A 17,810-nucleotide genomic window follows, 5' to 3' on the forward strand; every position below is an offset into this window, starting at 1 on the left:
GCAAAGAGCAAATACGGAGATTATTCTGCAACATCAAAAGACGTATCTCGTTCCATTTGTAGATGTGGAATTCTTTTTTAAACTAAATATCACTAGAACTGTGGTGAAAATAAACGCCATAAAAGTACTCCTAGGAGCACAAATGAAAAACCATCACAAACTGACCTCGATACATTTTAGAAATATTTTATTCGAAGGGCAAATACTAAATAGTGAGTCTTGCTGGTGAAACATAGGTGCAAATCTCATGTTTCACAATATTCTGCAGATCTGGTAGAATCCACAGAGGATCGTACACTACATTTGTTACAAAGGAACAAAAAAAAATAAAAAATCTGGACATTTGACCAATAACTCAAGAAACCTTAGCTTGAAGCAAGAAAATGTTTTGGCCTCTGTCTCATGAGAAGAATTCATTGAAATCAAGGAACAGACAAGTTCTTCAAAGTACCTACAATGTTCTATGGACAGATTAACAATTCCCAAAAGTATTAATCTCATGTAATACAGGATTTGGCATTGTAAGGGTCATGTCATGTTCACCTAGAAAAGGCCAATGAGGAGAATAAACTATTCTTTTATTCTATATTCGCATTCTATACAAAGAAAAATACAATGTTCCGTCTATGTTCTTTTTGATTGAGCATATGCTCCTCTATCATAGCTGTAGCTTAATTCGAGTCAGTCAAAATAGAATATTCAGACAAAGAAGGTCCATATGAAAGGAATAGCCTTGTAGCATTTCATATGCATAAGCCAAGCCTGGCTCTACTACAGATAAGCAGTAAGCCTACCTCTAGGTTTCGTCTGGCCTCCTCACAAGCTCTTTCCACATTAGAAAGATTACTTTCCAGTTCTTGGCTCTGTCCAATTTTGGCTTCCAATTCTTTTCTCATTTTTGCTACCATTTCTTCAATATCAGCAGGACTGGGTTGCCCTAAAACTCTTTTTGAGGTTTCTTTTTGAATTTCCTGCTCTAAGGCCTCAGTCCTTTCGCTCAGTTCTTTAATTTTACGGTTGTAATCCTCCATCGTAGCTCGTAATTGTCTAATTTTATCTTGCCTTTTTTGCTCATCTAGACGCTCTCTTTCGAGTTCATCCAACCAGAACATCTCCTCTGCCAGCTCAACATCATTTCGGCGGATAAGTTGTTCCAAATAAGCGATCTCGTCATCCTCCTCGTGAGGTCCGCCAGCTCTGCCCCTTTCCCATGTTTGAAGGTCTTTGCCGATGGAGGAATTTTGCATTTCCAGGGCTTTGAGTTGCTCTCGTTGTTGCAGCACCTGCTTGAATATTTCCTCTTTGGTTGGTTGTCTCTGGGCAGTTTCGTTACTGGCGGTGACATTTTTATACTTTTGTCTGTGCTTAAGCAAAATATCATTTGAACTCATAGGTCCCAAATTAAAAGTCAAAGATTTTTTGGGTTCTTTTGACTTTGTAACTTCTGTACTATGTGCCCGAGGATTAAGAGGCAAACTAGACCGGACAAAAGTTCTTTCTGGAGGAGGAGGAACACCATCTGAAGAAGGGCGTTCTGTTAAGCTGGGTCCAGTGCGCTTTAATACAAAATGGACATCATTGGCATATTGTCCACTCTTGGACAAGAATTCCAGTGGTTTCTCGTGAGGAAGAAGTTGCCTTTCTTTCTCCCTTAGAGTCTGGATAAGGACATATCGTCCTGTCTGACCTGTAATATAGCAGAAGTAAAGTTGGAAAGTTAACGTCAGTTTAGATTAGCCAAACCATGGCGTTAAAAGTAAAACAAACAAATGAATGGCTGCACAGAAGCTGATTCATTCAACTTTTCAAGAGCATTTAATACATAGTATAACCCCCAAACCATAAAACCAATATTAAATATTAATTGGATGGTTTATAACGATTTGATAAACCGGTGCTTGCACCTATCCATTGGTAAGGTCATAAATGCATGATATGTGCAGGTTCCACCACTGGAACTGCCACTTATTGGGAGAACAGAAGTCCTATGCCAACTTTGAGTTGTCAGTGTCCCATTGTGATTTAGAATCTATGGAACTTACAGATCATAAAATATCACTGCTCTTTCGGCAACTCTCATGCTGAGCTAGATTGTTACACATTTTGTGCCACTTTACGGAATTGCTCTATCAACGAAATGTCTACAACTCTTTAAAGACCAAAGGCCAGAGAAACAGTAAAATCCAACACTCACCAATGGCCTGCGCCAAGGCGATGACCACATCCTGGCAGGATGTCTGCTCCGATACCCCACAAACGACTCTTTGTACCCCATCCACCCAAACTTTTAGTTCCATGATGTAGTCAGATGATTTGGAGCCGCAAAGACAACTGGGTAAAATGGCTGATGGTCCGTTTAGTATCTCATCACAGTTCCCAAGATGTAAACCTAAGGAAGAAAATAAGGAGTTATCATCTACAGGACAGAAACATTGTGCCAACATAGTTAAAATCCCTGTTCCAATTGGGAAGCCGTCATTTATCAGGGAACTATGAAGTTATTTAAATCATTGGAGGTACTCATTGGGTGAAAACTGAGAATAAAGGGGGCAGGAACAGAGAATATAAAGTTTAGGATTCCTGGGAAGCAACATGTCCTGCTCCAGGTCCGCCATGAATTAAGTCTACCGTAAAGGTTTCCGTGATTCCATGCTGATACATCAGTTTTTGGAGTTCAGGACAGATTAGATCAGTGGTTCCCAAACTCCAGTCCTCACGGACCCGAACAGGTCATGTTTTCAGGATTTCCTTAGTATTTCACAGGTGATGGAAGTATCATCAAGGGATCAGGAATTCTCTCACATATAACATTATGGAAATCCTGAAAATATGACCTGTTGGGGTCCGAGAGGACTGGAGTTTGGGAACCACTGGATTAGGTACTATTTCCCCTACTATGATAAGTACCGTTGTGCAATCTAGAAGACAATATCAAGTACACACTCCACGTGAGGAAGTAGTTTTATCGACATCCATAGGGGTGGGAATAGTGACGTGCTGATACCTTGACACAGGAATGTGTTAATGATCAGAAAAACTTGAAGGTGAAAGGAAAGATGGGTGCAATTGTCAAAACGGGAGGACAGGCAATGAGTCACCATAGAAAAATCTCAAAACATGACATACAAATCAAGTGAAGTTATATATACATCTATGCATATACACAACACCGTGCCTCATGGTATCGAGTCATTACAGGACATAACCAAGAAATACAGGGCTGAAAATGGATGTGACATCACAATGCTATGTCATGCTATGAAGAGAAGATCATTTCTCATATGAAATGGTACCAGATTATTACTATCAATACGTTATCTTTTTTTCATGCAAACAGATCTGGATAACTGCATCACAATAGTGGACCCCATGAGGGATCTCACACAGCAATAGTAATACAGCCAGCCTAAAAATCCAAATCAAAAGCCACAATTATTTTAATGTAGATTCTGGAACTTAGGGAACAGTAGGTGGTAAATGTATTATTGAGGGTATGATTTGCTGGCATCACAAGTGTCCCGTGTGAACGGAGAGTGTGAGCATGTGCGACCACTGCTCCATACACTATATATGGAAGTGGTGGTCGCAAATGTACACTACGATTCCATTCACATCGGCGACTTTGGGTTCACCGGATTCTGCAGCAGACCCCCAACAGTTGTACTAATTGTTTTCCCGGAAGTTTAAATATTTAAATAACAGTTTTTTTTTTGTTTTTTTTAAAGGACCTCTAATATGTATATAACTTTTAAAGCACTGAATGGGTTAAATGACTAAGAGAAACACATTAATGGTGCAATTTGCATATGGAAATACACAAAATGTGAAGAATGCACACACAGCTATCCAAGGTAATGAATCGTATGAGGTCATCACAAGAAAAAGCTGCAATAGCAGGAACCAATCCCTTAGGAAATCTAATTGATGCAATTAACATGATAATTATGCTGCATATACCAGTAAGGATATATTTATAGCACATTCTCACCATAAAACACCATTTACCATTTATACAGATATAATCCTTATATAAAGTTGAGTAACTGTGTGAACACTGCTTTAACTTATCCCAAGTAACAGCCTGTGTTATAGTTCAGAGGTACAGTAATGGTTTTCTTGGTCACTAGTGAAAACGGGCAACAGTCTTTTCGACATATACATTTCTGGCAGGGTATCTTAGCTCCTATAATGTAGTGGGACAATGAAGTTGGCCGTACACATTAGATTAACGAACCAAATGAATTTGTGGGATCTAATGTTTACAGAGGCCTCATGACCTGGATTTCAATATGCTCGATCCATTTGTTTTTGCTAAGCATAAGCTTCTGCCAGATATTTCTAGCAGTGACTTTTTACATAGTGGATATGGCATAAATGTTTCAGATATGAACACCCCCCCTTTAAACAAGTTGGAAATTCCCAGAGATTTCAGCTCTGAACTATAAAGAAATCTAAAGTATTTCTGGTGTACCTCCCAATTAGTAAAAATTAAGCTCTGGAGAGGTTTGATACGTTACTTGTAAAGTAGGGTTCAAAGATTACACCTTAATGCTCCTTAACTACTTGTGGACTACCCAATGTCTTAAGATGTCAGGCTTTACAAGGACATTTTAGAATATCCTCACAAAGCAAGGAGATCACGCAGATGGAGGTGCGGGGAATCAGCCATCAGATACCGGGCTCGCCATTGGGAAGGCAGACATGGTTTATTACCATCTCTACCTTCCTGATCGTTCCTGTATGAACACTGGGCATACAGTTTACGAAGCACAAACGGCGCTTCTTCAAGTGAACACTGGGCTAATATGCCAACTCCAGTTACAGGGGAAATCAGTAAAATTTAAAAATGTATTTAAAATGTTGAAATGCTCCAAAAAGGTATTTTAAAGACCTTATGGGGTGGAACTAATTGAAAATAAAATTAAATATATTTGAAAAATTAGAATAAAATACACACAAAAAAAAAAAAAAAAATATGTTACTGCCAGTCCAAACCTCTGTTTCTAGTCCTGCCTTGATGTAAAAAAACTAAAACATATATCTGATAATTGATATGGAAAAGGAAAACACAATTTAAGATGAATTATTTAGTGCATTTTGTGGTCTTAAGAAAAAAAAAAAGGAAAAAATGATAAAGACACCTATTTACACACAAATGTGAAGAAAAAAAAAAAGTAAAGTTAAAGGCAAGAAGTGGTATAGTATGCTCATAGGAGGCTATGACAGGTGTGGCACCACTTTTGGAAGAAAAAACAGTTATATTTTTTTTTAAATTTTAGACAAACCCTTGGTTTAAAGTCAAAACTTAAGACTTCAATATAGAAAATAACAGTCAGCCTCGCTCAGCCTGAAGAAGGAGGAAATCAGCTGTAACTATTACAATATAACATATAATCATCCATTACTGATAATTCGCTGTAGAATTAAATGAGGTTTTGGTTAATAATTATACAGGACGGAATTGCTTTAAGATCTGTTACTGAGAACGCTTTTTCCAGCAGCATACTTACAGATTCCTCAGATACTTCTCATGGGTGAGTCACCTGTTTTATGAGACTTCTACACACATCGACCTGTCCAGCTTAGAATTTCCAGAATATCTCATTTTATAAATATAAGTTTTCCAAGTTTCGGTTATTCTCGCCTAAGACACCAAGACCATGTTCTCCTCCGTTGAGATAAAGTCCATAGGAGCTATGGGTCAGATGATGTCCGCTACTTGTCCTGCCTGGAAATGGATCTCAATCTCCCCTTGAAAAGTCTGATTTTTATTAAGCCCCCACCCTCTTCTCTTTATCCCCTCCCCAGTTTCAGGGTAAACGGGACTGGGGTGTGGCTGCTGGACTTGTCCAACCAGCCTCCTCTTAAACAAAAGAGGATATAGTAGCCAACACAGTAAAGCTATTATCCATGTGCTACTAGTGGACAGGTAAAATTGGCTTTATGTCAAGGTGGATTTGCAGAGATTGATCGGTTTACTATAGTGGATACACAATACGCCAGGGCTTACTGGCTAAATAATGACCATCGCAGAAAATTTTTCATTGCAATGGTCAGATGTGCCAATTCAGAGAATTTCCTGCAATGTAAAGGGCTTAATCTGCAGCAAAAATACATCTCAACTTTGCATGTATAAGAGCATGCATACACTATACCCTCATTAATGTAAGTTTTTTTTCTTTCCACACTGAAAATACATATACATTTTGCCACTTGTAAAAATAAATGACCAATGTGAATCCAGTGCTTGAATATTTTTTTGGCAGCAAAACCATCTTCTCATTTCTATATAATTTTTTGTTTCTTGAAGGCAGACACAAAAGCATAGCAGACCACACTCGGGTCCACCTAAAAGAGAGAAAAAAAAAACCTGACAGTATGGAGGCCAGATAGAGTACAAAGGGACTGACTCTGCAGGAATTTTCATTCTAATCCCTTATTTCAGGACTTTAGATGAAACCCCATGATAAAGTCTCAAATGTAGGGCGAAACATGGTGTAAGCCCTGCCTGACGATATGCAGGCGAAACCAGAAAATTTTTCTCTCTCATATTTGGAATACTGCTGCAATAACAGAACAGTGGCTGCAATGTGTGACGCAACCGAATGGTTGGAGAGAACAGTATAATTTTATTCTATTTTGGTGATCTAAAACCCGAAGTGCAAAGGCATGAATGTTTTTGATTGTATCATGGCCAAAAAGTTCTGATTAACCCGAACTCATACCAAAAATTAGTGCCATTTACAAATGCTTTTTAAAAATGTTGGATCCAATTACACTGAAATGTGTAGACCCACCTTACTCTGATCAACCGGTTGGACGCTTCAGAATACGATCGTGTAAAACACAACTTAAAAAGAACATATAAATGCTACGTATTAATCCCTGTTGAAAGAAACTACTGTAATTAATAGTTTCTAAGTAAGTTTTCCTAACAGTTGTGTAAACAGGGTAGATCCCTAAAACTTTGTTTTATTGTCCAATGATACTATAGTTACCTGGGATGGACTCATTCAGTGATGCAGAACGTAGAGGACTCCTTGCCCTAGTGGCACTTTTAGGGCTACTGCACATGGCTGTATTATTAGTCTGAGTGGGATCTGACAAAACTCACTCTGACCAATGTTATTCTATGAGGCCGCGCACATGAGACTTTTTCCTCGGACCAAGACCAAGCCGGTCCAAGGAAAGAAAAAAAAAAGTCAAGATCAGGCATGCCTGAGTTGGAGCCGATTATTGGATCACACTTGGCCATGCAAGTCAATGAGTCTGTAGAAAACATCGGAGGGCACCCAGATGACATCTGAGAAGATTGAGAAATTTTTTTTTTCCCCCCCATCTTCTCTTCATCCGAGAGGATCGGATCACAATATGATCACGCTCTGATCTGAGTGTGATCAGCATTTGATCAGAGTGTGTTTAGTATAAATTGGCCCAATTCTCTCGGGTGGGAGCATATATGCTGGTGTGACCCTAGCCTTAAATCAATGGAATAAAAAACCTAGCTGACTGTGGACAGGTGTCCAACTGTGGTCTAACCAAAGGCACTAAGAACATCAGAAACTTTCACATCCTCCCAAGTATTCACTCTCTCCTGCACATAACAAAGCCCCTCAAGTATCATTCTACAAGTGCATCTCCCAACGGTATCTCAATAGAATGGTTTCTCGTAGAACAATAAGTGTATTATGTATACATGTAAATTCATTCATCATGTGTTCTCCTAAGCTGTTTGGGTGTGAACAAGCTTTGTAGTTATCATTAAGAAACATGGACAAGATTGTAGATGCACGGTTGGGTAATTAGAGATGACCAGACACTGAGTTCCTGCTAAGTTTTCCCAATTCTCTTGTCTTAAGAAGAAACACTAGTCGAAACCCAGCAGCTTCAGCTAGATCAGCTGACCAAGTATTGTGTATCGGGGTGTTCAGACTTCTGCCAGGGTAGATATTGGTGGAAAGAAGTAGGTGGTAGGTTGGATGTCAACATGTCTGACCATTTTGTTCTCAGGGAAGATAAATTGGCCAGAAGTCTTTGGCAGAGGTTTACGCCACTCTCCTTACTGAGAATACATGTAGACTTGACTGAGCAAGCAGGTGTATGTTGAGGTCAGGAACTATGACCCTCGGCTGTACAATGTTAACTGATGGTTATGGTTGAGAATTGCTACGTGGTCTTACCAAAAGGGTTCCAAGGGCGGATATACCAATGGTGCAACCGGACAGGATCCCAAGTGGTAAGGTGGCCACCACCACCTCCAAAGCTGGTGAAATAGTGCATTGTAATGAGCCATTGGACTTCACAGGGCCCATATATTGTTCTTGCACAGAGTTCCTCTTCTATCTATGTCCTCTACTAGGTTGGTATATGGCTAGTGGGTGGCCAAGCCCCGGCTCGTTCCTCAAAATCTCAGCAGCTTTCAGCATTATTAGAAGATCACTGAAAATCAGTTACAAATCTGTATTTTACATATATTTTCAATCTGGGCTGTTTACAAGTCCAATTTTCAGCATAAAAAAAAAAAAATAAATAAATAACCAGAACGGTTACATTTTAGTTTTATTTGCGAACCAAACGCATTCAAGTCAATAAGTCAGAAAAAAAAAAAAATGGATAGCACTCGGATGCCAACTGTGTGTCATCACCCAAGTGCTGGTCGTTTTTTTTTTTTTCTTACCGTTTATTGGGTAGAAGGAGATTGGAATTTTTTCTCTTTGCTACACTGATGTTAAAAACTGACAGCATGTATGCAGAAAAAAAAAAACTGGACATCTGAACGAGGCTTTAATCACAGCTCAGCTTCTGCACAGCCATTACCAATAAGTCATTTGCAAAAAATTTCTTATAACATAGTTGAAAGCCTATAAGACTTTTAGGAAGTGGCTCAGAGGAAAAGCATAATAGAAACCCGTCACCACTTGTGTATTTATCACCCGCTCCTGGTCTTGGCTTACAAATACTGATGTAAAATACTGACCAAATACTGAAGGAAGGTGTGAACGTGGCCTAAACCTGCAAAAATCACACAGGCATTAAAAGCAAAAAATTAGCAATGATTATTTGATATTCCATTTTAAAAAAAGCGCCGACTTTCCTGTAATATGTCTTCTCTGTAGAATTATACATTTTAAGACGTTCATAGACACAAACCTGGGTGCAGTTTTAATGCTCGGTTCACACGTCAGAATTCACTAACATTTTGATCTCAAAGGGGTCATCTCATAAGACATTAATGGCATCTCCAGCTTTCTTTCAAAAGAACTGTATGCAACATACTGTAAATTATTATATGGGTAATTTATTTCTCTGGTTGCCCCTTTTATTCTTTCTTGGTGTACCAATAGTATTACTGCCATATATTTAGGAAAAAAAAAAAGATATACACTGGGAAAATATTTATAAAAATATTGTATAAAAAAAAAAAAAAAAGTTTTATAACGTGCAGGTTCCACATTTTGACTCTTGCACCTATCCCCAAAGCAAGGGTCTCTCGATTGCTCCCAGGCAGTCAGACTCCATCCAAAATGAGGAAAAGGATAGCAGTTGATGCACCAGTTCTCTGTTCATTACGATGGGATCTTCAAAATATAGCCGAGGGCTGACTGTATATGGAACTCCTATAGCAATGAGCAGGAAGAGTTGGCCACACGTTTCGCCATCTCTCCATTATCTGGTGGTCGGACGCCAGCCATAACGAGAAAGAGAGAGACCCCTATTCTGAACATAGGTGAGGTCCCAGGTCAGCCCCATTAAATTAAAATAGGGGTACACAAGCAATACATCCCACAAATCTGAGACACAGCCTAGCAAGACAACAACTTTAATCCGGAGTGTGAACATACCCTAACTTTCCTCACACAAGTGAGAAGCCATAAGACTAGGCATTCATACTGCGGCTTTGGGTGTCGAAACCGCGACCGCTCGAGGAGGCCAAAAACTGCACAATTTTGCTGCCCGACAGAAGGATTATCGTCAAAATTGTGCAACTTTTATCCACTGCCTAATCATGAGGTTACAACTAATGTCATCTACGGTTAATCCTTTTTATTTTTTTCTTTGCGCCAGGTTCTCCGCGAGGTCCACCATTTCCCAACACAATTTTTCTTACACATCATTTCCTACGCGGTATTTACAGAGCGAGACATAATTCACCGACGTGACCTCATTTCCAGATATTGTTTTATGGGGGAGACAAAGAAGCTATGTGCTGAGAAAGGGGCTCTGAGGCAAATTAGTCCCAATTACTCGAGTAATTAAAGGCCAATTATAGGGTGGAAATGGATTTTTGTTTTAGTGTTTACTTTCATTAGGAGGGATGATAAGATGGATCTGAAGACAAAGCTACAGTACCCGGCATTGTGGTATCCGATCACATCTGACCGGAAAGTGACTGATCTATAGGATACGTCCCTAAGCTTCTACAAACAGTCCTACTTTATCTATATCTTTGTATCCAGATGATCAACCTGGGATTTTCTATGTATTTGCTCAGTAAATACTTTATCTAAATAGCTTCATTTAAATACAATTTGTTTTTGTGCCAAAGACCTCAAGTCATTGTGTCACTGCAAGGTTACTCATCTTCTATGGTTTATTGGGCTGGGTGAGGATGTCACTGTAGGTATAGAAATCCATAATCTTTTACTCATAGATTTAAACTATCTCCTCTGAGAACAAAAGATCAGCCATGTTGAAATCCAATACGCCTGACCCTTCTTTCCCTTGACATCTGTTGATGGGAAGAGTTGTGACACCCACATACACACTGGATGGTTACGTATAGGGTTTAGAAAGCCAGTCTTTCATTATCCTATTTGGGAACTCGGAGTGAATAGATGGGTACTCCGTAATTCAGGACCCTCATTAGCTTGGAGGATAGATCAGGATCTCTGTAATATTGTCACAGATCCTTAGTGTAATTGTGGATTTACAAATTAGATAATATTTTCAATATTTATGGCTGGGGACATGCGGCATTTTACAGATTATGGAAATTCAGACAGTCATGGTGGCTACCTGTATGGTCAAATTTAAGGGTGCGTTTTCACATTCAGGTTTTTGAAGTCCAAATTTTCATCTAAAAACCAAAACATGTGAACACACCTTTGACCGCAGTTGGATTTACGGATGGATGCCAGGCAAAAGCAGTTTCATTGTTAACACCTGTACAGTTTGGCAACTTTTTTTTCTGCAGTCTTCAGGAGAATTCCACCAACCTGCTTGTCAAGGCACCTTAAGCCACAACTTTCTAAATATCATTGAAACCTTTCTACCATTTTGCTGTTGCAGAGTATCTGGAGCTGTAAAAATAAAATGCAATCCAAAAATCTGCTCCTGCTCAGTTCTGACAGCTTTCTCTGCTCTCATCATCTCTAAACCTGATGCAAACAGATCTCCAGCGTAGAGGGGAGAAAGTATCTCATTTTATATATCAAGTCTTATGAAGAGCAGGAAAAACTGGCACTAGCAGATGAAGAAGCCATTGGAGGTTTCCGTGTGACCCACTCATGTCCATTCAGTGGTTAGCACTGTTGCTGTGAACCGCTTTGGTCCTGGGGTCAAATCCCACCAAGGACAACATCTGCAAGGAGTTGGTATGTTCTCCACGTGTTTGGGTTTACTGATCGGGAATGCAGACTGTGAGTCCCAATGGAGACAGTCATGATGATGTCTGTACAGCACTGTGGAATATGATGGCACTATAGAAGTGAGCATAGTTGTTTCCTCCAACAACCAGTGCTGACCAGATCATTGGCCTTGTAACACATAAGGTCCACTATTGGGTTACTGATGGCCATTGGTATTCTGCAGGCCCTTGTCACTTGTTTGACCACATAAGACCTCAGTTAGGACCGACATCTCATGTTATGTGACTCGGGCCAGCAGACATACCTTGCTTTTCAGCACACACTGTAATTTACCTTGAAAAAAAATGCTAACACTTATCACTATTCGAGTTCATCTAAGGTAACGTCACGCGACAGTTCTGGACTTCCGCCATGACACAAAACATAGAAATGTTGGCACTTACTAACTACCGTCAATGTATTTCACAGCCTACATCAAGAGAAACATTAATTCAGGGATGGATCAAAACGGACAAAGCCGCCTATAGTTGCAATGTGAATGGGTTAAAGAAAGGGGGTCATTAATATGAATTGTAAAAAAATAAATTCCCCTCATGATCACCATTAATGCAGTCATATAGTATGTTTTTATCTACTGCATTATATGAAACAAGAGCTTTTTATTCGGAAACAGTCCTCCTTGAAGAATATCAGATCGCTTAGGAAATCATCCAAATCATGAAGAGCTCTTCTTTTCCAGCAACAGTGCTATTCCAGACCACTGGCTATGTTTGGCATTGCAACTCATACCATCTTTTAAAGGATTTTTTAAAAAATTTAAACTTAGCACCTCCTCTAATTGCTACGCCTCCACTGATTCTGGAACAGTTTTTCTTTTTCTTCTGTGCTCCACTGTTCTAAAGTTATACCGCCTGGAAATGAAGATGTAAATTTGCCCTTAAAACAACAAGGCATGGAAATTCTTTGTGGGCGTGGCCATGTTTTGATTGCTCCCCCCCTCTCAGGGTGGTCAATCAAAACATGGCCACGCCCATAGACATTCCGTGCCATACACTCAGCTGGTTAAAAGGAAAAATTGGCATCATTATTACCGGAGGAATAACTTTGGAATGGAGAGGCACAAAAGAAAAAAGAAAACTGTTCCAGAATCAGTGGAATCAGACAAAGACCACGATCAGGACACAGCTATTCGCGGACCTAAATCTGATTTCCTAATCTTGGAAAACCCCTATAAAGTCCTACAACTTAATTTCCTCATAGGGCTGATACAAACTCCGTATAACTCCGTATCCATTATTATAAATCCAGATAAGTCATATGTCTTCTGTGTCCATGTGGAACCACAAGTCCCAGGAGACCGACTACGACTAAACTGGACTCTGACTCTTAATTCACTACAACGCAGAAAAAAAGTCTTGCAATTTAGTGGAAACCATTATAATACTAGTTATACAAAGTAATGGGCTAGAAAATAAAGAAATGGAAGAAGGAATATAGACCATAATACCACCACAACGTGCCAAGTAGAATTCTGCAATACAGTGAACATACTGAGCAAAATTTTCCTTAACACCATAAAGGAAATTTTTAATTTTAATTTTTTTCCACGCTTTTGTTTTTTTTACTACTTTTCTTCCAAGAGAATTAGCTTTTATATTTTTCAGTCCATATAGCCATGCGAGGGCTTGCTTTTTACAGGGTAAGAAAAATTATATAGTTTGAGAGCCGTAACTTTTGTTTATTTTTCAGATAAATTGTATGAGTGTAGGTTTATTTCTGGGCACGCTGTTAGTTTTTACTACTACAATTTTAAAGGTCCAATATAAAATTATTTTATCCTTTTTTTTCATTTTTCTTTGTGGTGAGGAGACCTGACCAAAAAAAAAAAAAATAGCAATTCTGACTTTTTCCCCCCCCCCCCCCCCCCAAGATTTTCATATTCAACATATGGGATATTTTTGCTTGGACAAAAACTCACCCAGCTCAGGGAAAAGGGAAAGGACCCATGGGGGTTGGAAAAAAGAAAAAAAAAAAAAAAAAAAAAAAAAAAAAAAAAGTCTTCCTTCTCTCCATTTCTAACCAGCTCCTAAGCCCCCTCCATATAGTGAGGACTTGGTTCCATTATTCTGCTGATATGATGAATGATTGATTTTTAGTAGGACATTCTAAAATTTAACTCCCAACAACTTTCAGATTCAGATTTGACAGTGTCGGACTGGGGTTCCAAGGGCACACCAACTCCAGGGCCCCACTTTTCAGCTTCATATAAATATGACTTTATCATCATTCACAAATTTCTTTAGTAATAAACTGGGTAGATCGTTAAATGAACAAGATTCTGCCTGTGTCTTCATATGGTGAATCAAGTATATTGGGCCAAGTACTGCTCATATAAGAGGGTGGTGGCCCACCGGAGGATTCTCCTGCTCTCCCGTGGGCCAGTCCGAGCCTGGCTACAACACGGCTCCACAACACTTCCTACTGCTTATCTGGAAATGTGTCTAGTTACAATCTCTAGACAAAACGGACTTTAGTTTTTGGCAGGAGGAGGAATGTGTGCACGGAGTTCTGATCTGTGTGTGCATTCTTCACCCGCTGACCTGTAAGATGTAGAAGAACCTGAAGCCACAACTTCTTCATAGAGTAGAGTGGGCGTTGCAGTTAGAGCATTCAGAGAACATTATTTGATGGCATCAATAATGTTAAAGAGGAACTAATTAATATTTTTTTAGAATTTTGTCCAACAGGGAATGTTATGAAACTTTGCAGCTCACTTTATTAGGGGATTTGTCTTAATTTCTGAATTAAAAAAGAAAAAAAAAAAAAAAGGGATTTGCGTGAAGTTCCATAACTTTCCATGCTGGACAAAGTTATGAAAAAAGTGCCCAGTGTCTTGGAGAGGACACTTCTACCCCAGATAACACTTATGCTAATATGAAGTGTTTTTTGTTGCCATGCTGCTCCCCTGATTTGTACCTCTGGAAATTTTCCAGGTTGCCAGTGTGAGGTTCAAAACTTCTTGTTACCTCGTCACCTGTCAATAACAATGGCGTGTACAGGTCATGTGACCGCGGAAACCTTCCAGACACGCTGGTCACCCTGCTGTCTCATTGTGCACGGAGCGTAAAACCACAGGAAGGTCAGCGGGTCATATATTTTTTTTTTTTTTTTTTTCAGGAAATGTATATATAAACTTTTTGAGGTTAAGGCTTGGGCTATACGGCGACTGCTTATACAGCGACTCTGCCAACAACAAATTTCATCCTAGTGGTGAAGCCAAAAAAAAATTCAAACGTGTTAAAACATCCTGCATTATTTAATCTCGGGAATATGACAAAATCTGTGACAAAGCCCCCAACACACGCACATGAACCCAGCCTTATGTTCTTATGGCTGCAACATCAAATCCAGCTTTTTTATTGGTCGGAGCTCTAACGTGATGGAAGAGGCGTTTAGTAGGGCATTATGTCCAGTGTCAGTGTACCGAGAGTTAATCCCTCCATGGTTTCTTTTCTAATGCAGTAGCTAATATATTAGGATATTACAGGGAACAGGTCAGCAGAAAATAACCTACTTTTTTTTAGTGTTTGTCCATATTTTATCATATCACGATGTGTCAATAAAATTAGTAATCATGCAATACTCACACTGGCCACTGGGCTTTTTTTTAGATTCATACTTCCTGACCTTAGAGGAAGTGTTTACAGCAGTCTCCTTATCATCAGAGACAGGATTACTATGACAGGTAAGACTATACGCAGCTGATAACACAGGATCCACCAATCACAATAGGTGATCGCACAGCTCCCACTCCCTTTATAAAGTTCTTTGAACACACTCATTTAGAGGCGGCAATACAAGACCAGCTCTGGGTCAGCCTATTGCTGCTAATGTACATGTGAATTTATTGAAACAAAAAGTTAAAATGGCCCCGGTGGCCATTGTGAAAATCGCTTGTAGTCAACATGTATTTTTAAACACAGATTAAAAAGGGGGAAAAAAAATGCCAAAAATTAAAAAATTGAAAACACAAAATCCTGATTTAAACAATAGGTCATTCAATGATTAAACATATCGATCAACCTTCGGCCCTTACCAGTCTGTCAGCTTAAACAATTGCATTAATTGCCTTGGCCCGTTGGTGGAAATAAATCTTATCAGGTGAACTCGGCTACCTGTATAAACAATGGGGCTGAAGTTGAGACTTTGAAGAACTTACGAAACGTGTGTTTGTATGCCAAGTTCAGGTGTATGAAGGGGAAAGCCAATATGGCCACCGATCTGAGTAAATATACGAAACACTTGGCGACGGACAAGTGCTCCTCGGCAGTTCCTGAAGAGTCCACTCTGTACTCCGCGCTAGGTGACTAATGAACACACAAGACCTTTGTCTTCTACTTCCAAGACTTCTCATGGCCTCATGTTTGGAGAGCCTTAAGCAGTCAGTCAACGTGTGGTTAGATCAGATGCCACCTGCGAGTTCATTTTTTGTGATCACAGCCTTCGAAGCGACCGTGCCGGTAAGCCGGTCAAACAGGTTGAGCAGAGAGTGTTGTGCTGGACCGCCGTTATCTGTTCCTCCTTGTTCACCTCCGTATGAACATTCTTGCAGATTTGAAAAATCACATTCCAGGTCGGCAAAAAAAAAAGGAAAAAAAAAAGTAAAGTGCTGACATGGGAGGGAAGCAGGTTTTACAGTCAAGAATAACAGGTGAAGGAAACTAAACAAATAAATCGGCACCCACATGTAGAATTAAAAGGCATATCCGCCTTTAAACACCATGTATCAATATTACGCAATTAAAGGGGTTGTCTGGGATTTCCATATTGACCCATCCTGTAGGTGATCAGTAAGAGATTGGCGTTATCCCATTGATCGGCTAATATATGGTCAAGAAGAAGCTATTAAAAGTATAGAGCTGCCAAAGCTCAGCTCCATACACTGCCAACATCAAGAGGTTCCCAAAGCAGATGACAGCTGATTGGCGTGGGTACCACGTGTCAAACCCCCACCACTCTCATTTTGATGACCTATCCAATGTACAGGTCATCAACATTTAAGTCCCCACCAGGGCCAGACTGGCCATCTGGCAATTCTAGAAAATGCCAGAACGGCCTGTCTGGTCGTGGGCCGCCTTGTCTGCTACGTTGCTAACAGAATCGGTGTTCTCATGACACCCATACTGTTAAGAGTTGTTATGGAGCACAGAGTCACTGACCCCAGCAGCCACAGGTATCATTAGAAATATTGGTCTTGTAGTAAATCTTGCATTCCTCCGTCCAGGGTAATATTAGTAATATATCCCATCTGGTCCTTGGGGACAGTGACAACATTGGCCTGTGTGATTTTAAAAGCCAGGGCTGAATTTCAGACGCAGTCCATACCTGGTCCCCACCAACCCCCTTCAAATCACTTCTCTTGCAGTGGTCTCGAGTGAAACATCTGTATTGTACTCCAGAGCTGCATTCACAATTCTGCTGGCTAAAATCTACAATATTTTCAGACTTGTGTCAATTGGTCAGTATGAAACACTATTCAGTTGCATTGTGCTCTACTATATGCGCATGTTCACACTTTTTGGCTTATTTTCATGCAGAAAAAAGAACCCTGCATCAAATATGATGTCCATGGGTGTGGAAAATCGCAGCGCAAACTCTGTTTTGTTGCACTCCCCCCACCCCGTGTAGCCTCATTCATCCCAAAAGGTAAAGAAATGTATAAAAAGTGTCGATATGCTGCATTTTTAACGGAAAAAAAACCATACATAAGAAAGGGAAAAAAAAAGATTGCGTGAATGAGATTTTAAAAACCCAATCAATTTTGCTGTTGTGGAGAAAAAAAAAAAAAAAAACCGCCGGACGGAAAAACGCTGCGTGTGCCAAGAAGTCCTCTAGTGGATTTTCAGTACAGAAATCTGCTACATCTGAACATGGTCCTTACAGTAGGGCATCTGGTGGAAAGTCCATACTGCAGATCATCCAGCAAGGCATCATAGGAGATTTTATCTGAGGTCTACAAAATTTGAATGCAGATATGGACCAAGTAGTCAGCGTAAGACAATATAAAGTATACACATAGCGTGAATATACTGACCAGCACCGAAACCCTCATCGAGGCTTCATTTCAGCAAGATAGGGTTTCGGTCACCCTTTATTATTCGAAAAGTTTGGCTTTTTTTTTGGATCTTCATTTACACCTGCACCAAGAGAACTGACACTCTA

At 39.7% G+C, this 17,810-nt stretch overlaps 1 protein-coding gene across 3 annotated transcripts in view; it reads right to left on the reverse strand.

The window, feature by feature from the left end:
* The window catches only part of RASSF7 (Ras association domain family member 7), a 65,857-nt gene that overhangs the window by 15,589 nt on the left and 32,458 nt on the right, over positions 1-17,810 (reverse strand). For all 3 annotated transcript variants that reach the window (XM_073554414.1, XM_073554413.1, XM_073554412.1), the window contains exons 2-3: positions 2,195-2,389; positions 795-1,687 (exon numbers count right to left, since the gene is read on the reverse strand). In XM_073554414.1, coding sequence (XP_073410515.1) covers positions 795-1,687; positions 2,195-2,297 — 996 coding nt within the window. In that variant the 5' untranslated portion in view covers positions 2,298-2,389. The remainder of the gene's footprint in view (positions 1-794; positions 1,688-2,194; positions 2,390-17,810) is intronic.

This window comes from Dendrobates tinctorius, unplaced genomic scaffold (assembly GCF_039654945.1).
Source record: "Dendrobates tinctorius isolate UK_male_01 unplaced genomic scaffold, ASM3965494v1 ptg000211l, whole genome shotgun sequence".
Taxonomy (NCBI): domain Eukaryota; kingdom Metazoa; phylum Chordata; class Amphibia; order Anura; family Dendrobatidae; genus Dendrobates; species Dendrobates tinctorius.